At 44.6% G+C, this 27,240-nt stretch overlaps 1 protein-coding gene across 3 annotated transcripts in view; it reads right to left on the bottom strand.

Moving 5' to 3' along the window:
- Nucleotides 1-3,395: 3,395 nt before the first annotated feature.
- The window catches only part of HADH (hydroxyacyl-CoA dehydrogenase), a 47,496-nt gene continuing 23,651 nt past the window's right edge, over nucleotides 3,396-27,240 (bottom strand). Inside the window, exons 3-9 of one of the 3 annotated variants that reach the window (XM_067735374.1) lie at nucleotides 26,087-26,244; nucleotides 19,439-19,565; nucleotides 15,503-15,592; nucleotides 10,791-10,863; nucleotides 5,223-5,339; nucleotides 4,094-4,245; nucleotides 3,396-3,823 (exon numbers count right to left, since the gene is read on the bottom strand). In XM_067735374.1, the coding sequence (XP_067591475.1) occupies nucleotides 4,127-4,245; nucleotides 5,223-5,339; nucleotides 10,791-10,863; nucleotides 15,503-15,592; nucleotides 19,439-19,565; nucleotides 26,087-26,244 (684 nt within the window). In that variant the 3' untranslated portion in view covers nucleotides 3,396-3,823; nucleotides 4,094-4,126. Of the gene's footprint in view, nucleotides 4,246-5,222; nucleotides 5,340-10,790; nucleotides 10,864-15,502; nucleotides 15,593-19,438; nucleotides 19,566-26,086; nucleotides 26,245-27,240 lie in introns of all 3 variants that reach the window. The other 2 variants (XM_067735375.1, XM_067735373.1) reach the window with 2 other exon arrangements.

Genomic DNA, 27,240 nt, shown 5'->3' on the forward strand with positions numbered 1-27,240 from the left:
GACTTCTGCATGTGTTCGGCGAGTCTTGGGGCCCTCTCTCCTACGCACTTGCTTTCCTTCTGGGGTCCTGAATCTTCCAGTCTACTGCTCACACATAAAACGGAACTCACCTGGGTGACGGCCGCCTCGCCCGCTCGCTGGTTCCTGCGTGCTTCTCCCTCCGGATCAGCCCTGACAGTGGCCCTCCCGAGGCTTGGGAGGCCCTTGTGGAGCAGCTGCGGGGTGGAGTATGGAGCGCCCGCACTTATCTTTTCACCCAGTTGTCCCCGCAGCTTCACCTCTAAGACTCCCTGTCACTCAGCTCCCTCCCGCAAGTGTAAAAGGCTCTTAAGCCTGCAGGTTCTGAGGAACCTTGGCTTCCTTCCAATGGGCACAGAGGAGGGAGGCAGTCACGATCAGCCTATTGAGCCAGGCAATGAGCTCAACACCGGACGTCCATCATCTCATTTGGTCCTCAGAAACCCTGTCGGGTAGGCCCCATCACTGTGCCCATTCTGCTAGATTTCTCCAGAAGACAACTGCCCGCCCCGCCCCCTCGAGGTGAGGCTACATAGGTAAAGAGAGTGCAGCTGAGCACTAGAACCCAAGTCTGTTTAATTCCAAAGCCCATGGTATTAATCACTTATACCGATTAATTCTGGAACAGCTACATTTGGTCATTTTAAATAAAACGCTGAATAGAATTAGTATCAATGATGGGATTTTTCTGTCTTTCAGGAGTTAAAATTTGTTCTGCCATAGAAATAAAAACTGTGATTATGAAATCGAGTGATCTTAAAAACAATTTACACAATCGAATTGGGTTGAAAACGCAGCAATGCTTCCATTGTTCAAAGCATTTTTTGATTACTGTTTATGTACCATCAATGCCTGTTTACAGGAAAATTAGTTCCACAAAATTACAGCCACACCTTGTATTCCTGCTAAGACTTAATCAATTAGTTACTTAGGTTGAAATGTTAAAGGGATTAAAATCAAGACAAAAGCTTGTTTCAAATGTGTGACAACTATAACTTGAAAACTATGAGAGAAAGTGTAATTTGTGCATGTTGTATAAGCGGTGACTAACATTGGTTTTACCTCCTCCAACAATTAATGGCTGGGTCTCAAATGAGCTTTTAAAAGCTGACATGTTAAAGAGTCAGAAAACTTACCATAGAACAGAACCCAGTGGGGAATCATTTTGTACCGCCAGATTTTATACTGTAGTTTCAAGATCTGTTCCTGCCTTACCCCCATGCTGCATCAGTTAACAGTCCCCAAACTGGAAACAGACCTTACAACTGATGCCAAGAGAAGTTAGCCAGGACTTCCCTGGTGGCACAGTGGTTAAGAATCCGCCAGCTAATGCAGGGGACACGGGTTCGAGCCCTGGTCCACTTAGATCCCACATGCCGCGGAGCAACTAAGCCTGTGAGCCACAACTACTGAAGCCCGCGCGCCTAGAGCCCATGCTCCGCAACTAGAGAAGCCACCACAATGAGAAGCCCGCGCACCGCAACGAAGATAGCCCCCGCTCGCCACAACTAGAGAAAGCCCGCACGCAGCAACGAAGACCCAACGCAGCCATAAATTAATTTTTAAAAAGAAAGAGAATTAGCCAACCATTGCCCCCTGAGAAACTACTAACAGTGAAGCTTATGGACATTAAAGGGCCACAATTTTTACTTTACAAAGACATCTTCAGAAGCGCTAAAACTATCCTTCAGAGAACGCCATCTGGCTAAACATAATTGAAGTCCAGGTGATGGCTATGCTCAGAGGCTCACTTAGTCTTTCGACAAGCTATTTCATCCATCGTACAGCTTTCTTTTTAATCTCAAATTTTCATTTCTATCATAGGAATAATAATATCACTAAGAAGGGAGTACAGGAGAGAAGGGGGGAGAGTATCCTCTTGATCTAAAAAATCTAGTAATTACGTTCAAGATGTGACCAAACATCTCTGGATCGCTGATTGGAGGAGAGTTCAGGGAATAGAGGAGGAACAGCATCGGGGAAGCCAGGCCCACAGCCCCGCCTGGACTTGCCCTCCCTCCTGAACAAGTGCAGCCAAACACAGTGGAGGCCAACCCAAGCCCCTACGGTTCCTGCTGAGGCTCAGTTTGCAACACATACCGTGGCAAACAGCAGCAGCCGTCCTGATTTGAAAGCAGAGGACCTGACCACAGAGACCCTTCTCCCCACGGAGCCCTCGGCGGGCAGCAGCTGGGCTCACCCAAGAATGCAGAGACGGGGCTGAGAAAGCCGCTCTCTGCTCCTGTGTGTAAGAAGATGTTCAAAATTCCTTCCCGGACTCAAACATGCCATGTGGAACAGGATTTTTGAAAATGATAAAAGAATCTTCAGAGGCCAGGTGTTCTGACTTTCTGGCAGGCTGAGTGAGCTGAAAACCCTCAGCCAGAGAAAGGTGCTGTGACCTCCACCCTCACCCCGGCAGGCTGACAGTCACACCACTGAGAGCTCTCTTTCCTGGAATTCAGTGGTCAAGAGTGAGCCCTGCCATTTCCAAGACAAGGGCCCACATCCTGCGGGCACTCCAGTCATAGAATAGAAAGAAAGAAAGGCCCCTCCTAAGCCCGGGGCTCCTGTCAAACAAAGGTCAGGAGCCAGCCTGAGAGTGAGCAGGGGGCTGTCTGACCACAGGGTAACCTTAAGTAATGGAAATGGTGATGGTGTCACAGGTGCTTCCTTTTATCGTTAGGAAAATGTTTTATAAGAATAACCTACAAGTTTCCTAAACCAGGTTCTATGTGTGGTAGAAATGTAAGTACATATTAATTTTTCCATTATGCTATAGTTAGATTCAAGTAAAAAAAAAGAATAAGCTCCCCTTTATCCACCATGAAATGGAGGGGGGCAGAAATCTCTCAACCACTGGCACTGTGACCCAGGATACCAAACAAGGATGCCCATTTTGGGGACAGTCCTGTTTGAAATTTTCAAATTTGCTTTTTTGTATTTTTTTTTTAATCATTGAAACCTAGTTCTAATCCTGGCTCCGCCACAAAATTTCTGGTGACCTTGGGCACATCACTTCAGCTATCTGTTAATGAGGCCACTGGACCTCAGGGTTTCTGATTTCTTTCCAGCTTCAAAATTCTATCTTGGAAGACACTTTCTCAAGCCAATGATTAAAAGAAGCTTATGTTACACTGTTTCTTTTTGTTGGCAAAGAAGAAACCGATGTTCCTTAAAAAGTGTTTTCTGTGCCCTTATTCTTGCTCTGTGGGTAAGAAATCTGGAGTGACAGCTGCAGGCAGGTTGTACATGAACACCCTCTCCTGCCACTCCTCCCCCTCCATTACCACTCAAAAAAGTGACTACAGGCCAAGGAACATGGCACAGCTTCTGCCTAAATTACCAACCTTTACTTTTATAACCATTTAAGCATATTATGATTTTAAATTTTACATGTTTATTTGAATTCAAATTTTCACAGAATAAAAGACTGCATTTCATTAGAGTCAATCTGCAGCAATTATTTCTCATGAAAAAAAAAAGACAATAACCACTCAGATTTCAGAGGTGAATGAAACCTCTTCCTGCAAAAACAAAACACATGGAGGTATTCCCACCAATCCAGAAGCAGCATCTCGATGATGAGCTGAATTGAGGCGTGACACCTGACGTCACGCCCGAAGTAGGGTAAGGCTTGAGGCTGCAGGCAGCACATGTTCTGGTAAAGGCGAGATGCAGGTGCTGCTCACGCAGCCCTCCACAGACACACCACGACGAGGCAACGGCTCGCGGCTCTCCCGTGTGGCAACGACGGACACAGGGTGCTCTCGTTACAAGTGAATGAGTTCAGGTTCAGGACACTCTTTACAAAAACGACAAGGTTCAAAATAAATGTTTACTCCAAGGCACCTAAGGTGTAAAGCTTTTTAGAAAATACACAGAAATGAATAAACAGACTTAAAAAGGGAATTAGTTCTCAATGGAGGAATCGGCTATTACTGTAACTACTGTAAATAATTAGTTCAGATAGATTACAATCAAAATGCACATTGAACAGACTGTGCTGTGTGAGGGAACGTCTGACCAAAGAGCATTCCCCTGGGCACTTGGGGAGCTGTTGGTATGTGCTTACGGGGCTTCTTCCCAGAGCCAGAGAAGCTGCGCATCACTTGTATTTGTAATATCCTTCTCCAGTCTTCTTGCCAAGCTTATTCTCTGCTACCAGCTTATTCATGGATGGGCTGGACTGAAACAAGGGGTTCTTTGTATCCATTTCATGCCATCCTATTGAGAGGAGGGAAAAGAGCTTCGGATGAACTGCTGGGTTTAAGTCTCGGCGTTCCTGGGCAAGTCTGGAGGCAGAGTGTGGGGAGAAGGGTCCTTACTCTGATGTGGGAGAGCCCCACAGGCTTGGTGTCACTCGGGCCAAAACGGCAGAGGCAGAAGGAAGGCTGAGCATGAGCCCTAAAGCGGGTGTGCTGCCACCAGGCCGCGCCACTCGAGGCCCAGCTCTACCAATGGCCGTCCCGTTCATCCGACCCCTTCCTGGGAATCGCTAATGCTAAAGGTCCAGGGTCACAAACAGAACCCATTCACCTGGTGGCTGGACCCCTCAGTGACACAGTGAAATGACTTTTCAACAAATCTGAATTTGCTGCCCCTGGTATTTTGTACCCTCATAAAATTCAAAAGTTCATGCTTAAACCAGAGCCCTCCTTGCTCCTCCCGTAAGTATTCTTTGTGCAACTTGGTATTATGAGGTACATTCAACTTCGGTAGCCCAATTTTGGTTACTATTTTAAACCTGTCTTCAGAGCCACTACAGTAAAATGAATACACTTTTTTAAATGGCTGTGCATCTTGAATGCAGTGGTTACACATATCAGCATATGTGATAGAATGTGTACCAATGTCAATTTCCTGGCTTTGATACTGTACTGTGGTTATGATATAAGATGGAACCACAGGGGGAAACTATATAAAGGGGTACACAGGCCCTGTCTGTGCTGTATTTGAGACTTCTTGTGAATCTATAATTATTTCAAAATGAAAAGTTTAAAAAAAAAGTTGCCTTATGAGGAGAATAGGCAATCACATTTTTCCTTCTGCCATTTCACTTTAATCTTTAAGCTGGTGGGGCAGGACTTTGGAAGGTCTACTAAGACTCCTTATCTGTTTAAATAGGCATTATACTTTAATTCATAGTTGAGAGACTACCTCAACTCAATTAAAGACAGACAACAGAGAATTCCAATTCTTACCGTCCATGATGAACTTCGTAGTATCCAGCCCAACGTAATCGAGAAGCTCGAATGGGCCCATGGGGTACCCAGCGCCCAGCTTCATAGCAGTATCGATGTCTTCCTTGGATGCATCACCTACGCAGAAGAGGGCAGTGCTGAGTCACCACCATCCTTCCCAGAATCCTCCTGGTCACGTGCTGAGTCCCTGAATTACTAGCATTTTACATATTTGCACATTCAAAAAACATCTGGAGTCAGGAACTCTGGCTTAGGTAAGATTTTTCTTAGAGGTAAATGCCAAATAGGTCACAAGATTTTCAGAGCTACTCCACGAAGTTACTCTGTGAGGTGAATTCTAGAGCACTGCAACCTTGTTCATGGAGAGAGAAGGCCCCAGTGGCCTGGAAACATTAGTTACTTTCTAATGGATTGGGAATCACCTTCTCTGGAATAACTTACCAAAATATCCTTTAAAGCGAGGACATGTTTTTGATTGATAAATGGGCTTTTTTTTGTTTTTCTATGTATTATATGTATATTTTTCTTTTCCAGATTTCCTGGTTTTATAAGTAATGAGTATCCCTCTGGAATCACATGCACACAAACTCTTTAGTCACGATAATGTTTAAAGGAAAGCCCAAACCCGACTGAGCACTGCCATGTAAGTGTGCAAGTGTGCTGAGGAGTCAAGGGCCAAGTGCTTTTTTCTTGGAGTTTTTATCCTTCACATAATGTCCCTGGGTCACAGAGGTCTTTACAGAGAACAACCTGGTCCCTTTCTCCAAAATCAGGACTAGCCTGTCACAAGCGTCTATCTAGAATTTTGTTCCAAAGCATAAAGAAATGGTCAATTATACCAAAGCTAAATAAAATTAAAAAGCTATAAAAGACTTGAGAGATTTCACAACCTAAATATTTCAGATTTTTAGACATGAGGAACAAGAACTACTTAACATGCATAAAGACTCTATTTTTAAAAGCATATGAAGTACTAAGGTAATGCCAAAGGATTTCAAGGCGGTTCAAGATGATTAAAATACCAACCAATTATTTCTTACGGGAGACATTATCAGTACTCCACTGATTAGTCAACCAGAGGATCCTGAGAACCATGATTTGAGCTTCAGGCCATAAGAGAGCAAAAATGATCACATACACATTAGGCTTATCAGGCAGCCTCATTCGCTCATTCATTCAACTTTTGCCTATATCTGTTATGTATCAGGCACCAGAGACTTGGAATGAGACAAAGAAAAACAAGACAAGCACTCCAGTGTTCACAGTATAATGGGAGGATTCAGACGTGTAAAGCACAAATTTCATCATGACAAGTGCTGAGGATTCATGAAGAGTCACAAACACGGAGAGATTTACTCATACTGCCACGACTTCACCACAACTGCCACCCAGGCCCGGGTCCTGGCAGTCCTGAAGAGAATCTCAGGGAGGGGCAGGGAAGGGCATTCCAGGGAGCAGGAACAGCACGTACAAAGGCAGGAGTGAGAAAGAAGCCGGCAGCTGATAAGTGGATTATGCCGAGAGGATTTCATTAGACTTCGAGGTTTCCGTGGTGTCCGGGCCAGAATGCTGCAACGACAGCCCAGGATGCTCCCTGTACTGGTGACCTGTCCTCACCATCCGCAGAACCTCTGCTCAGGTGTCACCGCATCAGAGCCTCCCCCTCCTCCCTGCATATACACTAGCAACTGTCAGGACTCCAGGCTAGGACTCCGGCCATCCCCTAGACTTTATCTTTCTCGGGGATTGCTGATCACAACCTAACATGTTATCTATTGGTTCATTCGCTACAGGCTGTCTCCCCTCATTAGAATATAGGCTCCCTGGGGACAGAAATCTCATAGCATAACGGTTCCAACTTACCTAAAGCCATTTAATCAAATCAATATTCAAGACAGACAATAAACCCTAGAGTCAAAACTGTAATTCCAGATTCAGAGACTCACTTGATTGAAATAATATGAAGACACAGCACATCATGGAAAAAAAAATCTAAAAAGCTTTACAAAGTCAGTATAATTCTAAAAATTCTGTTCTGAGTAACACAGGGTGAAAGAGGCAAAAAGAAAAGAGAGAGAAATAAAATACAGACCGGTGTGCCAAGTGGGAGTTAACAACACGTGGTATAGACCAATAATTTTAACCAATAATAATTTTAGACCAATAATTCCTACTCTTTAGAATCAAGCACTTCACTTGGAACCTGACACCTTCTCCAAAGAAAATGCACGTATACACAAAATTCAGCATCAACCTTAGGAGGCTCATGGAACCCCCCCCTACCTCCAGCTCTGAACAACAAAGAAGGGCGTCCTCAGTGAACTCCCAGCTCTTCTGCAGGCCTGAGAACCTGGGACCTGCCCCAACAGGCTTCCTCTGCCGGCTCATCAGCACCACCTACCGACCATTCTTGGCATTAACAACAAACCAGAGTCACAGCAAAGAGATCAGAACCGCAGTGCAGCCACCATTCCTTTATTCATCAACAGCTACCTAAAGCCTGTCCTACACAAGCACTTTGCGGGGTATGAAGATGGGGACCCAAATACTGCCGCAGAAGACAAGAGTACAGTAGGAGAAGAGAGACACATGCCGTGCGGCAGGGAAAAGAGTAGCACATGCCCCGAAGGAGAAGCAAAGTGTACAGAGAGTTACAACAACACAGATCACATCCAGCCTGGAGCGCTGGGGACAGTGCAGTGGGGCCTTGTGAGAAGCTGGGAGTAAGGTGTGGGGTGATGACAGGAAGGCAGAGGGTGAGGAGAAAGAAGGCCCCCTGGTGAGGGCACCGTATTTGGTAGGCTACAATGGAACCGCTGAACACGTCTTGGGCGGGGGAGGGACAGTGTGAGCAGGATGTCACACAGTGCCTGGGGAACAGGCTCACGACACTCCCAGGGCGTCACCCGAGAAGAGCTAACCATGCAGCCCCACCACGCTGCCAGAGTGGACCCTGTCACAGTGGCATCTGACGGGGGCAGCTGTCTGTTCCAGGCACCAGCCTGCTCAAAGGTCTGCAGAGAGAGCCCGGACCCCCAGGGGCGAGGGTGACCAAGCCCACCAATCAGGCCTCGGTTACAGTGGGAATGATGAGAGCAACGAAGGAGAGAGGACAGAAGCTGCAGGGCACTGGGGAGGAAGGCACGGCAGAAGCAAGGAGGCTCCCAGCACCAGAGAGCAGCGATGGGGGCGGTGAAGCGCAGCTAGACTCCACAGGCAGTTGACGGAAGCGCTGCTGGGGGCCTGTGCACTGAAAAGACGCTCAGCTGCCCAGGAGGCCCGAGTGGACAACGACGGAGCTGATTCTCTGTTCTAACGCCCCACACATCCTTCTGACGACCCTCTACCGCTCAAACCAGCATTCTGCCAACCTGTCTGAGTGGCACACTTACCTCGGGAATACCAAAAGTGTTTGTAAGGGACCCAAAATTCATGTTGAAATACTACCCCCCAATGCGATGGTATAAGGAGGTGGGGTCTTGTAGGAATTAGGATTAGAAGAGTCACAAGGGTAGAGCTCCCATGAATGGGATCAGTGCTCTTCTCAGAGTCATAAGAGAGCCTGTTTCCTCTCTCTGCTCTCTGCCATGGGAGGCAGTCTACAACCAGAAGAGGGCTCGCACAGATACCCAATCATGCTGGCACCCTCAATTTGGACTTTAGCCTCCAGAACTGCGAGAATTATATTTCTGTCATTTATATGCCACCCAATCTATATTGCTGTATTTTTTATGGCAGCCCAAGCTGACCAAGACAGTGTCATCCAGAGAAATTCTCCACAATGAGTTTGTAAAAGGCTGGGCTGAACTGCCTTTATGGCTTGACTCTGCTGCCCGGGGTGGGGGTGGGGGTGGGGGGTGGCGGCACTGCACGCACTGTCTCCTCACCCTCCTGGACAACACAATACTTGAGGAGACCAGTTTGGAAAAGACACAAGGTAACGGGAAATCCTATGCTGCCTGGGGGAGCCTCACTAAAGGCAGGCTGACCGGCACAGGGAGACTGGGATGACAGGGAGGAATCCAAAGTGACAAATGAAAAGACATGGCAGCGAGAGAGGATAATCCAGAATGCCTTCAGGTTTCAAAGAAGAACGGATGCAGTTCCGCCAGCCACTCAGAGCAGGCTAACAGAGGCGGGGTGGCAGGCGTGCATGTGAGCACCCCCTGCGCTGGCTGAATGAGGGCAGAACCTTGAGGTGGCAGAACGGACATGGTAAGAAGCCTGAGGTGTGAGGAGTCCAGACCATAGTGTGGCTTCCTGGGAAACAGCAGCCAGACATGACGCCCAGCACCTCCAGGGTACTGAGGGCGCCGCCAAGGGCAAAGTAAGAGTACTTCCCCTGTGGGGTCAGACTCCCCTCCGAATTCTACCTCCCAGGTGGCTAGTGATGGTGAAGGTTAAAGGGATTCCATCTGTTTAGAAAAGGACCACTGCTGGTAAGAGGAAAGTAGAAGATAAGAAAATGACTTTCAACTTACAACCAGATACATGGTTCAGTTGAAAATATATCAAAGTGACAGCATGTTTCAGTGAGAAAGACACCATTACGAGGTGGATCACCCACATGCTATATTCTAAAACATTACATTACAAAAAAAACTGCCTTTCAAAGTAGGGCAAAATGCTTCATGCTGTCTTTGAGGTGTAATTAGGCATATTTGTTGATAGATAAACACAGAAGTGTTGGTTTGATCTTGGAGCAAAAGTGAGGCAAATGCCTCCATAAAACACAGAGAAAAGTTTTAATATTTAAAGCAGATTTTGAGGAAGAAAATATGCTTTCATCTCTCTGGAAGAGCTAGTATAAATGTTTTGTTTCAAAAATGACATTCTCAGGAGCAAGCATTTGTAAATGAAGTAATTGAAAACAATTACACTTGCTTTTCATCCAGTCCTATTAAGGCCTGTTTGCCTTTGAAGCAGACATGATAGTTACCTTTCCAGAAATGCGGTAGGTAAGGTAGGCAGGAGGATACATGACATTTTATAACCTTGGACCATGTCCCAAGTCTACTTCTGCAACAGGGAAAATGATTCTTTGTCAATCAACAAAGTATTGAGAAAAAACCATTTCAGACCATTCTTAAGGTTAAAAAAAAAAGGCATCATAACATCACTCAGTAAGGATGGACAAGGCTGTTAACATTCCTTGTCACACAACAGCCTTGTTACTCGTTTCCCTTCTCCTGTCACAATTTTAGAACTTTAGGGAATTTTAAAGGTTTCCTAGCCCTGTGATTTTTACATCTACATCATCATCATCATCATCATGATTATTATTTTAAGCAATAAACCCTTTAACCAGAGATCCAGGATATAAATCCGTGTTGGCCTATGATTGCTCTGGCTGGGACTGTAGTGGGGGGGCTGTCCCAGAGCCACCTCAGAGGGAATCCAGGGTGGCCTGGGAGCACAGTGACAGAGGCACGGGGGCCCAGGGTCAGGCTGATCCACAGAGCCAGAAAACAGAAGCTCCTCCCCTACACCTCATGGCCCATCCCTTCCCACAGACCCTGCGGGAGAACTCCCAGACTCGCTGCACCCAGCCTGGGTCAGGACAGCTACCTCGTTCATACAGCCTGACTGCTTCCATGAGGTACGGCACCAGGAGACGGTTCACAATAAACCCAGGAGTATCCTGTCAGAGGAGAGAGAAAAACAGTAGACAAATGAAATTTCCGTGAACTTTATCTTTTGTAAAGTCACCAGATCACTCCTTCTCACCCTGGACTGTTACCCACATTTATCAAGCTATACATTTTCAAAATGTCTTAAGGTACCAAGACAGTCTCACTTCTATCTCACATGACAGTTTATCCAACAATTATAGTACTCCAGAAGCCCCTACTGCACGGACCCTGAAATAAAGGCAGATAAGGTCACTAGAAAGAGCATGGCTTTGGGGGCAGGCAGATGTGGGCTCGAATTCTAATATTCTCTGACTTTGCATCATTCTGAATCTCAGTTTCATCATCTGTGAAATGGGAATAGTAACTTCCACCTCACAGGCTGTGAAGATAAATCAGAACACATAAAATGCTGTGCATACAGCCCTCCCCTCAAATGGTAGTCCTTTTGTTCCTCTTCTCTCCCACATCCCTTCCAGGAGTCTAGAAAAAGTAACAGTCCACCTTGAACACTCCTTGTAGGAGCACGACCTCCCGGCTGCTCAGGATTTTCTCAGGCTCCAGCGCACAGCACAGGATGGTGGAACTGGGGACAGGTGCCGGGGCAAACAAGCAGATGCTAACAGATCGATGGCCTTTCACAGCTCACTACGGAAGACTCTCTACCCTGATGACTCCTTGTACTGCACATCCTTTCTTCATTTCCCCCCTCATTAAAATGCTTAACCATCTCTCCTGGAGGCCTAGTATGGGGTCTGGATTCTACCTACTGATCTCTTTTGGAAGCTTGTGGGGCAGGCTGGGTTGGTTAACTTTTTGGTGGTATTTATGTGAAGTTGATTTCCACTAAGTAAATGGAGCCCGCTCTTTTAACAAAAGGCTGTGATCCTCCTGCAGGAAGAAATCTGCACCCTGGCCCCAGGTCTTGTGTCCCGTTTCAAGCACACACTGGACACTCCAGAAACATCTGAATTAAAGACGCCCAGCCTCCTGCATTACTCTTCCAACTCACCAGACTGCACACCATAGCCACAGGATTTGTAGCTCCTTTCACCCTGGACAAGCTGAAACCATGCCTACCCCATCTCCCAGGAATACAGAGATGCACAAAAGAGCTTTATCACTTTAACCAAGACTATATTAATATAACCATGTTGATTTAATAACTAGGGCATGGAAGCACTTAAATGTCCATCGACGGATGAATGGATAAAGAAGATGTGGTACATATATACAATGGGATATTACTCAGCTAGAAAAAAAGAAAGGAATAATGCCATTTGCAGCACCATGGATGGACCTAGAGAATCTCATACCGAGAGAAATAAGTCAGACAGAGAAAGACAAATATCATGATATTGCTTATATGTGAAATCTAAAAAAGTGGTACAAATGAACTTATTTACAAAACAGAAAGAGTCACAAGTGTAGAAAACAAACTTATGGTTACCGGGGGAAAGTTGGGGGGGTGATAAATTGGGAGACTGGGACTGACAAATACACACTACTATATATAAAATACGTAATTAATAAGGACCTACTGTATAGCACAGGGAACTCTTCTCAATACTCTGTAATGACTTATATGGGAAAAGAATCTAAAAAAGTGGATATAGGTATAACTGATACACTTTGCTGTACAGCGGAAACTAATGAAACGTTGTAAATCAACTATACTCTAATAAAAAAACTTTTTTAAATAACTAGGGCAAAAATGCTTTTCAACTTCAAAAAGTTTATTGTAGAAATTCAGGATGGGGTAGGGTACCTGAATACATGAAGCACACCATATACAAGGTTAGAAATCAGAAAGCAGCCTGGGAAAAATATTTTCTCCATATATAATATATGGAGTTTTAAAATCATTTACATAAAGAGCTCATGGAACTCAATAAGGAAAACATGCTAAAACTCACAAAATATTTAAAGAAATATTCATTAGAACAAAATAGCATGTTGCCAGTAAGACTACTGGCAAGAGGTTTTTTCCCCATTATAATATTCAATGCTGCTGAGGATGCAGAGTGATACTCTCAGTAGAATGTAAAGAGACACAGTCCTTTAATTAAGCAATTTAATTTTATATAATCATACACCTTACATTTTTCATACACATATATTTATTAAATATACTTTACTGTATTTATTACATACCAGGTATTGTTTGTTCTAAGTACTTTACAAATATTAATTCATTTATTCCTCATGATAACCCTGTGAGACAAGTACTATTATTACCTCTACGTGAGGTAGAGGATACTGAGGCACAGAGAGGTTAAGTGACTTGCCCAAGGTTACACATCTAATAAGTGCCAAAGCCAGGATGTGAACCCAGGCAGGCTGGCTCCAGAGTCCATGGCCTTAACCTTTTCACACCACACTTTCCCTGTGAAGTCCTACTAGGACGAAAGACACATTTCAGGCACATTCATGCCATTCTTCTGTGTCGGGTGTTGGTAAGCTACAATCCTGCAGGCCAAATCCAGTTGTAAATAAAGTTTTAGTGGAACACAGCCACACTTCTCTGCTGGCATGGTCCATGCAGCAGAATCGAGTAGTTGCAACAGAGACCATAAGCTCTAAAATATTACTATCTGGCCCTTGGCAGAAAAGTTTGCTGACCCTTGTTCTATGTGATTGCCTTCTGTCGTCTGGGTGCCTCAGCAAGAGCTTGAATAACTGACCCCGAAAGACTCCCCAGAAGCCCTAAGGTATCAACTAAAAAGAGATGTAACAAGGGTAATTTTATGAGACCAGAGTTGCCAGGCCTGCATCTGCCATGGCCAGTCTGATGGAAGAACGAATCATCACTCTCCATGCATTAATGACTGTGCTGCTGAAGACCATCCCTGGCTTGTTCCCGCACCTCCATTTTCATACCTGGCTTTTGATCTGCTGCAGGCTGATGCCCTTTCTAACATTATGACTACTTTCTGCCACAAAAAAGCATCAACTGGTAAGAAAAAGTGCAACCATACCCTCTGGTTATTAATGTGATTTTTTTTTAATCCAAAATATTTAAAACCATAAAACTAAACCAAAATAATGAGTGTTAAAAAATGAGATTCCCTAATATAACACTACAGACCTCCACTGGGGGGACTGGCATGTGGAAGACTATTGGGGTCCACATCGACAGATGACTGATTCAGATGATTCATGAACAATTTGAGTTTTCATGGGTTAATACAATATTTGAAGTTTGAGTTCAAACTTGAGACTATTTTAGAAAGCAAAACTATGGTATGAGAAGAACCACAATGGTATTTAAAAGATTACAGTCAACCAGCAATTCCACTCCTGGATATATATCCGAAAAAACAAAAACACTACTTCGAAAAGATACATGCACCCCAATATTCAGAGCAGCACTATTTACAATAACCATGACATGGAAACAACCCAAGTGCCCATCAACAGACAACTGGCTTAAGCAGACATGATATATATACAATGCAATACTGCTCAGCCATAAAAAACAATGAAATTTTGCCATTTGCAGCAACATGGATGGACTTGGAGGGCAATATGCTACGTGAAGTCAGACAGAGAAAGACAAATACTGTATGATATCACTTATATGTGGAATCTAAAAAATACAACAAACTAGTAAATAGAACAAAAAAGAAGCAGACTCACAGTAACAGAGAACAAACTAGTGGTTACCATGGGGTGGGGACAGGTTAATACAGGGGTGGGAGAATGGGAGATACAAACTACTGGGTATCAGGTAGGCTCAAGGATGTATTGTACAATACGGGGAATATAGCCAATATTTTGTAGTAACTGTAAATGGAAAGTAACCTTTTAAAATTGTTTAAAAATAATTTTTTTAAATAAAATGATTATGGTCAAAAAAGTAAATAACATATTTATAAAAATTTGTAATGGAATTCTGTGACACAATTGTCCTTTCAGAAAAACGGCCAAGTCATGAAGAAGTGCAGTCCCTAAATCTGGGGGGAACTAAAGAGGAACTACAGCAAATGGAGAGACTGAGGGTAATCAAACCAAAGTAGGTGACAGCACCTGGGGATAATTTTACATATAATACCAGGTATCTCAAGAAAGGGGAAAAAGGCCGGAGGCAAGCTTTCCACCCACCACACTTCTTACTGAAAAACAAAACAACACAAACAAAATCATAAGTAACATTCCACTGAGAAACAGCTTCATTTTCTGCTACCTTGGTTGAGGTGGGCTCTACCTCCCTCACACCATTTCCCTAATCACCTGCAGTGTTCTTTCCAAAAGGGAAGCCCCAGTTTTCTGTTCAGGATTCATGTGCCACCAGGCTGTGCCTGACACACAGGGTTCTGTTTCCTCAGGGCCCAGAAGAAGCCGAAGCTGATGGGGTAACAAAAACCACTGATGGAAACACAACCACTCATCAAGAGACAAAAGTCAAGACCCAGAGAGAAATCCGAGTTTTTGATTTAGCTGAAGCCGTGGCTCCATTTGGATCGCAGACTATCCACCTGATGGCCTTGAGCACGGCTAGATGCAACTTGCTCTTTACAGCCTGCGGACAGGCCTGCAGCAAAAGTGGCCCACGTCCCACATCATCCTACTATGGAAGAGTACTACCTGGAATAAGTCAGGTTCTGAGAAAAGTCACCCCCCGGCCTTACCAAGCTATCCATACTCTACCTTGCAAGCAACAGGATGCTTTCCCAGCGTTTTGCTGAAGTCTACCAGAGATTCAAAGGTCTTCTGGCTGGTCATTGGTGTTTTAATGACCTGGAAACGTAAAGCAGAGGAGAGTTATAATCAGAAAGTCAGCAAACAATCTCAACAGAACAGTTCAAGGAAACACTGATCAAATATTGCCACACAGGTGACAAAAATAATTTCAGTTTCAGATTAGAAGGATTTCAAGCCAGAAACAAAACGTCCACTTTAAGATAGTGGACTACGGCAGAACACACAAAATCAAGGCTTAAAATATAAATGTGGGGACTTCCCTGGTGGTGCAGTGGTTAAGAATCGCCTGCCAATGTAGGGGACATGGGTTCGAGCCCTGGTCTGGGAAGATCCCACATGCCACAGAGCAGTTAAGCCCGTGCGCCACAACTACTGAGCCTGCACTCTACAGCCCGTGAGCCACAACGACTGAGCCCATGTGCTGCAACTGCTGAAGCCCACGGGCCTAGAGCCCGTGCTCCGCAACAAGAGACACCACCGCAATGAGAAGCCCGCACACCGCAACAAAGAGTAGCCCCTGCTCACCGCAGCTAGAGAAAGTCCGCACGCAGCAATGAAGACCCAACGCAGCCAAAAATAATAAATAAATATATTTTAAAAAAACCATACGTGTGTGTGTGTGTGTGTGTGTGTGTGTGTGTGTGTGCAGGAGAGTTCTACAGGTTTTGTCACTGAGACAGACCTGGGTTCAAATACCAATCACACCACTTACTGGCTCTGTGAGCCTGGGAATGTTTCTTGAAATTGAAATGACATTTAAACCATTCTACCTACCTCAAGGAGTTAAGGTGAGGATGGAATTAGATTAGGAAGTAAAGCATTAAGGGCAGCTCCTACGAGGGCTGAAGTGCTCAGTAAATGCTGGCTTTTATTAGGGTTTTACTTGCTACTGTTAATTATTTCAGGGAGGTAACTGGAAGTCTACTAGAGTGTAACAACTGCCCTTAAAGTACTCTGCATGAAGTCACACCTTCTCTTAGCATACAGATGAGAAGGAGCCTCAGGAAAACAGAGGTGCACTCAGGTCACCCAGGTCCTGTGGACTCTGAGATGAGTAATCCCCCCATTACTGCGCCCTCTCCCACACAGATGCCCCAAAGCCCAACAGCTCCATTTGCCTCAGGACAGGCTCATCCCAGTGGAAGGCTTTCATAACCAGCAAACACCAGCCAATGGCTGGGGCCTGCCACCTGCCAGGCGCCTCAGGAAGGCCCCTGGCTGTCCTCCTGACCTTCTCTATGAGGTGCACTGCCAGAGTATGACTGCTACCCTCCTCACAGTGGCTGCTGGGCTCTACAGAAGTCAGCACCAAGGGCCGCACCTGGCAGTCAACTCTCAGGCGTTGTCAGCAATTAGATTTCAGCAAATGGAGAGAGACCCAGATGAATTTAAACTTAAAAATATAGATAAATTAAATATACAATTTAAATGCCAGTTAAAGGACTTCAACCAGAGTCAAAGCAAACAGGCTTGGCTTCTACATCAGACCCTTTATATGAGCCTAGGCAAGTCAAATCAACCCTCTGTGCCTCACCTTTCTTATATGAAATTGGGATGATGACATTTGACACATCCTCCCTCTTTTAAGAGGGCTATATGGTGTAACGAGCTAGTGTCTGTGCAGGATGAAAAGCTCTATATAAATGAAGAGAATCATTATCATTCATGTTTTAATGTGATCACAGCTTGGGGTGTGGGGCTACGTTATGGCACTAAGGGAAGTAAATGAGTGGAAACAGAAAAAAGCACCATGAAGATGGGGTTGAGGAATGGGATGAGATGGGCCAGAAACTGCTCTGCAGGCATCACAAATCAAACAGCAATAGGAGAATTATTCAAGAGGAGGTATAAAACCACCTCCATCAGAACCGTATAGATTGAGCTAGGACAAGGGCTGCTAATTATGGAGTTTAAAAAAATAATCTGTTGGCTTAAAGGAGTCAATACTATAGTTTTTGTTTTTTTTTTAACAGGAGGGATGCATATTTACTCATTCATTCAACAAATAGCAATGTGCTACATATATTCTGTTCCAACACAGGGTCTGAAAAAATATACATATACACACATCAATTGAGCCCAGCCCCAAGGAAAGAAGAGCCACTCAACTTATGGTTCATTGTGGTGCTTACCACCAGCAACACATACATGAATGCTCAAGTTAAAGAATAAAAGTTGCATAAAGAAGAGCACTTTTGGAAAACACTTTCTAGAAAATGTTAACACTTGCCAAGCATTAACTGTTAACAATCAAGGTGCCATTATTTCCAAAGACACAGATGGACATTATCAGATGAATGCAGTTGAAAACAGTATTAGAGTTTGAAGTAAATCTACAAAATTTGTCTGTATCTTCGAAACACATTATGTGCATGATATGGTAACCAAAAAAGTAATTAGTCCCTAAGTACTGAAATGCTGAAAATTCCATTCCACTTCCTTGCTCTTTTTTGTATAAGGAGAAATGCTGTTTCTTCTAATTCCCTGTGCCCCTCCCTTTCATTCCTTAACTTCTTCAAAAACAGCCTTAGGGGTTGGCAGTAAATTGGAAGAAACTAAGAAGCAATGTTAGTGGAACAGATAATTCCTATTGCAAGATGGGTCAGAGTCGTCCTTGAAAGAGAACTGTAAGAAAACGTAGTCACCCTTAAACTAGATGCTAATGCTTATGTTGTAGGGGGAGGGGACACGGGAGGGGAAGGGGCCTGGAGGAGAAGGCAGCAGTGGAGAAAAAGAGCCCACCGCGTGCCCAGGGAGCCCGGGCCAGTCTCCGGAGGCCTGCCTGGATCCACAGCCCCACGCTTCGCGCATGGCAGTAACTCCGCAGCCTCAGCACAAATGCTACTTTAATAGCAGCTGCTCCTCAGATCCTGTAATGAGCCCCCCTATTAATGGCAAGTTGCCACATTTCAGGTGCAAATTATCTACAGTGACTCCACCTCCCTGGTATCTAAGACTCCAAGCAAGCAAGCAGAAGCAGCCCAAACAGGATCGCTGGCAGCCCTCCCTGGCCACTTTCCTCCACCTCCCAGGTTTGAGGTCGGGAGGTTCAAGGCTACTGGAAGCTGCTTTTTAATTTTTTTTTCAACACCTTTATTGGAGTATAATTGCTTTACAATGGTGTGCTAGTTTCTGCTGTATAACAAAGTGAATCAGCTTTACATATACATATATCCCCGTATCCCCTCCCTCTTGCGTCTCCCTCCCCCCCACCCTCCCTATCCCACGCCTCTAGGTGGTCACAAAGCACCGAGCTGATCTCCCTGTGCTATGCAGCTGCTTCCCACTAGCTGCTTTAATAGGTCTGATTATAACACACGGGAGCTGTGCCTCCCCTGGTGACAATATCAAGGCCCTGTTACCTGGGGCTGAATTCACCCCGGGAACAGTGGTCAGGGCATATTACAGCGGCTCCTGTAGGAAACCAAGCTTCTAATAGAATTCCACATCCAGCCTAGACACACTGACCTGGACAAGACAATATGAACATGGGTGGCTCTCCCCTCCGTGGTCTCATCAAGCTAGTGGTCTTTAGTGCTGCCTTCCCAGTCTGATGCCTCTCTCTACACTACCTATCAGCTATGGCACAAACAAGTAAGTGACATTCCACAAAGTTAACAGCCCTCCTGGACATCACTGGTCAGAACGCAGGGCTGCAAAGAAACAAAGCACAGGGGCCTTCCTAGATATTAGGTGCTGTTTCTTCCTTTGGCTCTGAAAGGAGAGTCTGGCCAGAGAAACCCAAGCACAAGGACAACCCTCCACCCTGCCACTAAAATCTATCCAGTGCAATCCCCAGTGGCAGGGAGGATGTGACTCACAGAAGCAGGGCTGAGGGCTGGCAGGGCAAAAGCACGTACGCACAAGCAGACACCCACTGACCTCCACAAGTTTCATCAGGGGCACTGGGTTGAAGAAATGGAGCCCGGCAAATCGGTCCTGTCTGGTGGTGGCATTGGCTATGCTTGTGATCTGCAAAGAGGAAGTGTTGCTGGCAAAGATTGTGTGTCTGTGGAGAGAAAGACAGTAGAGTATTGAAATGAGTCCCATCTTTGGAAAGTCAGGACTCCTCTCAGGTGCAACACACAAGGTGACTGCTTACTGTCCAGGTCCTGTCCTTTCCTGACCCTAGAGGAAATCAGGGAAAAGACACAGCTTCACACAAGAGGCTGGAATCAGTGACCTGTTTCATTTAAATTTTGAAGTTTTAAATTCAGAAGTTACCTGTTCCAAAAGCCTACGTAGTCTTTACCAAACCTTCCTTAATTTTAGGGAGCAAAATTTCCCCTGGCTACTTGCATTATTTAATTCACACAGTATGTGAGAAACAAAAGGAGGCAACAACGTCAGTCACAAGATGAAACTCCAAGTGAACAAAGACTAAGGAAAAACAGGATGCATCACAGACACTCAAAATAAGCAAAAAACTGTGAAGAAACACCTGAATCCTTAACAAGAAACATCTGACATAAACATGAACTACAATCTTTTCCCCTCAAGTGAAAAGCTTTACTTTTCCATTGACTGGGAATTCAAATGAAAACAGAAAAAAACCAACATGGTCCAAAAGAAGTTTTAAGGTTATACTAGTAGACTTGGGGAAGGAAGGATACACGTATACACATGATAAATGTAGTTCAAGGCATTCTTATTATTATAAAATCTCCTTAAAAAAGCAGTACCATCTTCTTTTGAGTATATAAAATATTAAATTATTAATTTAAAAAATCCATACTGACTTAAACCCAATTTAATTTTTTAAGACCTCAGTAAAGTGGGGTGCCAAAGGCAGGACAGGCAAATATTTAAAGAGACAGGCAAGACTTACGAGCTTTCCTACAGCACCACCTCGTGGATAAATGTACACAAAATGGCCTAATGCTAAGTACAACCACAAGAGCCTGGTCACAGCGCAGGAAGGGGAGTGGTTCCTTACGACCAGATTGGGGGGTTCCTGCTTGCTCAAAAGGCAATACTACAATCTGCCTGAAATCAGGGGCAAGTGGGAAGGAGAAGGGAAGGGAGAAGAAACTAGTAATTTGGGAAGAGGAGAGAAGAGTGAGGTGAAAGCAGCTGGTGTGCTAGGTAGTGGCTACCAGAGGCTGAAGGAGGACCCTTCGTGTGCTCAGCCCAGGAAAGCACTTCACTTTTTTTAAAAAATTTTTGTTGGGGTATAGTTGATTTACAATATTGTGTTAGTTTCAGGTGCACAGCAAAGTAAATCAGTCATACATATATGTATACCCACTCTTTTTTAGATTCTTTTCCCATATAGGCCATTACAGAGTATTGAGTAGAGTTCCCAGTGCTACACAGTAGGTCCTTATTAGTTTTCTATTTTATATATAGCAGTGTGTATGTGTCAGTCCCAATCTTCCAATTTATCCCTCCTTGCCCCTTACTCCCCCACCCCATAACCATAAGTGTATTTTCGACATCTGTAACTCTATTTCTGTTTTGTAGATAAGTTCATTTGTAGCCTTTTTTTAGATTCTACATATAAGTGATATCATATTTGTCTTTCTCTGACTTCACTCAGTATGACAATCTCTAGGTCCATCCATGTTGCTGCAAATGGCATTATTTCATCCTTTTTTATGGCTGACTAATATTCCATTGTATATATGAACCACATCTTCTTTATCCATTCCTCTGTTGATGGGCATTCAGGTTGCTTCCATGTGTTGGCTATTGTGAATAGTGCTGCAATGAACATTGGGGTGCATGTATCTTTTTGAATTAAGGTTTTCTCTGGATATATGGCCAGGAGTGGGATTGCTGGATCATATGGTAGCTCTATTTTTAGTTTTTTAAGGAACCTCCATACTGTTCTCCATAGTGGCTGTACCAGTGTACATTCCCACCAACAGTGTAGGAGGGTTCCCTTTTCCCCACACCCTCTTGAGCATTTATTGTTTGTGGATTTTTTTGACGATGGTCATTCTGACCCGTATGCGGTAATACCTCATTGTAGTTTTGATGTGCAATTCTCTAATAATTAGTGATGTTGAGCATCTTTTCATGCACTTTTTAACCATCTGTATGTCTTCTCTGGAGAAATGTCTACTTAGATCTTCCATCCATTTTTTGACTGGGTTGGTATTTTTTTGATACTGAGCTGAATGAGCTGTTTGTATATTTTGGAGATTAATCCCTTGTCGGTTGCTTCATTTGCAAATATTTTTTCCCATTCTGAGGGTTGTCTTTTCATTTTGTTTACCGTTTCCTTTGCTGTGTAAAAGCTTTTAAGTTTCATCAGGTCCCATTTGTTTATTTTCGTTTTAATTTTCATTACTCTAGTAGGTGGACTGAAAAAGATCTTGCTGTGATTTACAGATCAATGGAACAGGATAGAAAGTCCAGAGATAAACTCATGTATCTGTGGTCACGTAATCTATGACAAAGGATGCAAGAATATACAACGGAGAAAAGACAGTCTCTTTAATAAGTGGTGCTGGGAAAACTGGACAGCTACATGTAAAAGAATGAAATTAGACCACATCCCAGCAATTCCACTACTGGGCATATATATACCCAGAGAAAACCATAATTCAAAAAGACACATGCACTCCAATATTCACTGCAGCACTATCTACAACAGCCAAGTCATGGAAGCAACCTAAATGCCCATCGACAGACAAATGGATAAAGAAGATGTGGTCTGGGTCATCTGTAGAGATGCGGATGGACCTAGAGTGTGTCACACAGAGTGAAGTAAGTCAGAAAGAGAAAAACAAATATCGTGTATTAACACATATATGTGGAATCTAGAAAAATGGTACAGATGAACCGGTTTGCAAGGCAGAAATAGAGACACAGATGTACAGAACAAATGTATGGACACCAAAGGGGGAAAGTGGTGGGGGTGGTGGGGTGGGGGTGGTGGTGTGATGAATTGGGAGATTGGGATTGACATGTATACACTGATGTGTATAAAATGGATGACTAATAAGAACCTGCTGTATAAAAATAAATAAAATTTAAAAAAAGAAAATTATAAAGAAATCAATATAAAGCAAGATGCTATTAAAAAAATAGATAAGAAGCTGCTGTATAAAAAAAACCACAAAAAAAATAAAGCAGAGTCTCAATCTAGTCCATTAAAAAAATAAATAAAAGCACACAAAAATGACTGCAAAAAAAACCCCAAAACAATGAAATTAGAATACACCCTAACACCATACACAAAAATAAACTCAAAATGGATTAAAGACCTAAATGTAAGACTGGACACTATAAAACTCTTAGAGGAAAGCACAGGCAGAACACTCTCTGACATAAACAGCATTTCACCTTTACAGCACAAAAACACTGACCTTTCTCAAACAACTTCTAAGTTGGCCAACTTAAAGGCCAGCTGGAGGGGCCTGTCGTTTAAAAAAATAAAAAGACTTTTTTTAAGGTTTAAAATTCTAGTTTTCAAAGTTTCTTGCTTTTTGGTCTGGGGAAAATAATATAAATTATCCTGTCACATAATATAAACCATCCCCCATCACAGAAGGCAAGGAGACCCTCTGCAGTAACAAGGAGTGACTGACATGCCCTGAAGCACAGCAGCAGGGTCTCCACAACCCAAGGCTGTGCTAGCAGGGGTTCCACACCACCCTTAAGAAAAGAAAGGGCTATCTCAAAGGTGAGGGTTACACACTCATCTTTGATGAGTGTGGCACCTTTTTATAGGACATTTGAAGGGCAACTCATCTGCAAAAAGGGGAAACAAAGGCACACTGACTGGAGAGCACGTTTCGTCAAACAATGAAGTTACAGTCGGCCCTCAGGATCCACAGGTTCCGCCAACCCGGATCAAAAATATTCCAAAAAAAAAATTCCAAAATGCGAAACTTGGACTTGCTTGTGATTTACATAGCATTTACATTGATGTGGACCATTTTTTAAAAAGTCTTTACTGAATTTATTACAATACTGCTTCTGCTGTTCATGTGTTTTGGTTTTTTTTGGTCCGCGAGGCATGTGGGATCTTAGCTCCCCGACCAGGGATCGAACCTGCACCCCCTGCACTGGAAGGCAAAGTCTTAACCACTGGACTGCCAGGGAAGTCTACATAGCATTTACATTGTATCAGATATTATAAGTAATCTAGAGATGATTTAAAGTATGTGGGGGATTGCGTAGATTACATGCAAATACTACAACACTTTATGTAAGGGACTCGAGCATCCTCAGATTTTCGTATTCCCAGGGGGTCCTGGAACCAACCCCGACAGATACAGAAGGAAGACTGTACATCAGGGCCCAGTGCCGAGTGTCTCCAACCCAGGACATTCCCAGCACACATATTACCAGAAGGAGAAAGATGTCTCCTGCCGACAGACCTCCACCGCCACCTCTCCCAATCGGCCAGGCTGGCTCTGCTACTAACAGTGTCTCACACTGCCTTCCTTCAACACAAACACGATATATGTACACATTATCTTCCACAAAAAAGCACACCCTCACATTTTCCTTGAAACACTTGACTCTCTAGGACCATCTTTTGTTTTTCCCTTTCTGATATTCACGTACCAAAAAACTTTCCTCTGAAATGCACTAACAGAAAATCAACAGCACAAGCATGATGGTCACTGGCAACACCCCCAGGTGTGAAGAAGACTAGAGGAGGTGGTGGACTGTGGTGGAGGAGAGCCCATGCTTTGTCGAAAGGGGGGAGCCAGGACTCAGCTGGGGTGGGCCATGGGCCCTAAGGAAGCTTTTCATCTGCATGTCTTATACTGCAGCTAGGGAATTTGTGCTCTCTTCCAGGATGCAACTGTTTTATCAGGGCTTCCAAGTGGATCTTTATCACTAGAATATATTTTCGTCTCCCATTATAAGGATCTAACTGCAAAACTAAGCAGTAAAGTATCTCAATCAAGCTGTTTTATCAATTAAAAAAAACACAACAACAACAATTCAGCAAACATTCAATAAAGGCGGTGATCTAAAATGAAGACGAGAGTGTGGAGAAGGATGGCTGGGGCCAGAAGCAAAGTCACATCTACGGCGTGCCTACTACTGGTCCTGTCACGTGTCACATCTGTTTTATTACATAAACTTAGGTGAAAGAGGCTAGTATAGTGCCTGACATACAGAAGCTCTCCGGAAATGTGAGCTGAGTTACACGAGTTTCCCAAACAACCCTGTGCAATAGGTACCACTACCCCTATTTCACGGACAGAGCAACTAGTCTTAGAGTTAGGACTGGGAAGGTCTTGGAAATTATTTACCCCTAACTCCTGAACTCAAATTACAGATGATAAAACTGAGGGCCAGAAGGGGTTCATGACTGTCCAAGGTCAGAGAGGGAAGTGGGGGGGGGGGGGCCTGGCACCAGGCCCCAGGCCACCTGACTTTCCCCTAACAGTCCTTCCCTTACTCGACGCTGACAAAAGAGGGCAGTCAGACCCGTCACTGTCACGAGGGAATGACCAACATTCCAATAAAGACCAAACTGCTTGACAATACTCCCTTTTCTGGGGGTGGGTGTTTCACTGACTCAGAGGGCTCCCCGCTGACTTGGGAGTCAACGCCCCTACCAAGACAGCCTTCTGTTTCTGTAGATGGTGCTGCAGCCCCTAAATGCCCGTGTAAAGCACATAAGCATGCTCGTCAGCAGAGTGACACACAGGTGACAGAGAGACAGGCCTCTTCTCTTTGTCAGGACAGGGCCTCTCCAGCCACCAGACCATAGAGCTCTAAGGGCTGACAACCCAGCAGCCTGGTATGCAAGTGTTTCTCTTTAGCCGGTGCTCACTGGTGGCTGCCTAAGAATTACTGTTGTCATATAATCTTATTTGACTTTGAGTCCCAACCAAGAAGGGTGAAGCGTGGCCAGGCAAACCACAAGAAGAGCATGAATGAATACATCAGGTGTCAGTATCACCAAGAGCCACACGCAGAACTAGAGCTGCACATGTGCAAAGCTTGCTGACACTGCAGACAGTCCTGAGCCCGGCGGCCCTGTGCCTGACCTGCATGAGGCTGGCTCTCTTCTCCCACCCTTTGCCAGGAAGCTGGGTAAGAACTCAGTGCTCCTTAAAGGCTCCCAAGAGTGTTGTGATTTAACCCACAGAAAGCTCAAAGCAGGAGGGTCCTCGAAAACTGTGTAGACAGAGAAGCAGTCCCTTCAATTACATCATTCTGTTGGTTCTACCCAAAAGAGGGGACACACCAAACTGCTCTGAGGTTGTTCAGCAGACATTTAAGGACATGTCCGAGTGCCTCCATCCTCTGGCCTGGGAGGGCCCAAGACAAAGAGGCTGCAAGAGATGAAGGCCTGTCCCTGGATGGGCCCTCCATTTCACATGGGAAATTCCACCCTAATTTGGGGACAAGGATCAGATGAGGGCAGCCCAAGCCTCGGGAAGCAAACTGGGGGTGGAGGATGGAGAACAAAGGAAAGTGTCAGCTCTTCTGGAAACAGCTGTAGGGTAATAAAAAGTCTTAGTGTCAGAAGACTCTTTCCCAGGAGAAAAGCCCAAGCGCCCAGGAGGAAGCCCTCAGACCCTACAAGATCTCCCAGAGATCACGTACTCGGAAGCAAACTTGTCCAGCCTCTTGAAGAGCTCGCTCTTCACGCTCAGATTCTCTACAATGGCCTCCACCACCAGGTCTGTGCTGTGGACCACGGATGCTGCGTCCATGCTGGTCAATATGCTGCTCAGGGTCTTCTCCATGAACTCATCGCCAGCCTAATGCAGTGGAGTAAGAAGAGAACAGTCACTGGGCTCACTAGAAAATGGTGTGTGGCTTGCTGCTAAGGCGAGAGGAGAGAGGAGGGCGAGGATACCCCAGACACAACCTGAATGTGTCGTGAAATTCTGAGAAATAAAACTCCCTACGTTTCTTCTTAGGGCAGACAGCATCTCAATATACTTCTGGACACCAGGGCAAGAATCAGCCTGTGCACAATCCCAACTGCTGGTCAGCACACTGTCGTGTGTCAGTCATAATCTTTGAAGCTCTTAGTCAGCTCTGCTCCAGTCACTAAACTGTTTGTTCACAGCACCTGTGTTGGCCTGTTCTATCTGTTCCGAGTGAACAGCCAGCCAGCCATGTACTGTTCCATGACGGGCTTCTTGGAAGCCTGTAATTTGTCTTCCGGAAAAGGGTAAAGGCTGAGCTCAGCCCCATCCATGAGTCTGAGGGGTGGTGCTGACTATATCCCTCTAGTAGGAGGCAGGGAATAGCCCAGTAAGGGCAGGAGCGAGGAATAAGAAAGCTGAACTCAGCAGTCGCTCGTCAAATAATGATCGCCCATCACGTGCCGGCAACGGGTGGTTCAGAAGCACGCCAGACACAGTCTCTGCTCTAAAAGAGCTCACAGTCCTGTCTTTTCCTCATTTGTGCCTCCAGGTTTCCACAAAGAGACCTCAGTCAGGGCAGAAGCAGACAGTGCCCCTATCAGCTGCCATTTTACTTCAAAATGTCATTTGCCCGTGAGGATTCAAAATGGTCACAATCAGCTAAAGGCATCCAAAGTCATCAGGAAATAAACAACTCTCAGAGCCGTTCAACAGAAATATAACGCAAGACGACAGGTGATTTAAAATGTCTACTGGTTGCATTTTAACAAGCGAAAAGAAACAGGTAAAATTAATTTTATTTAACCCCAATATTTCTCATGGACTATTTAGTGATTACGTTATTATACTGGCCTAAAGTTAGGCCTATTATACTGGCCTAAG

Source organism: Pseudorca crassidens, chromosome 4 (genome assembly GCF_039906515.1).
Source record: "Pseudorca crassidens isolate mPseCra1 chromosome 4, mPseCra1.hap1, whole genome shotgun sequence".
NCBI lineage: Eukaryota > Metazoa > Chordata > Mammalia > Artiodactyla > Delphinidae > Pseudorca > Pseudorca crassidens.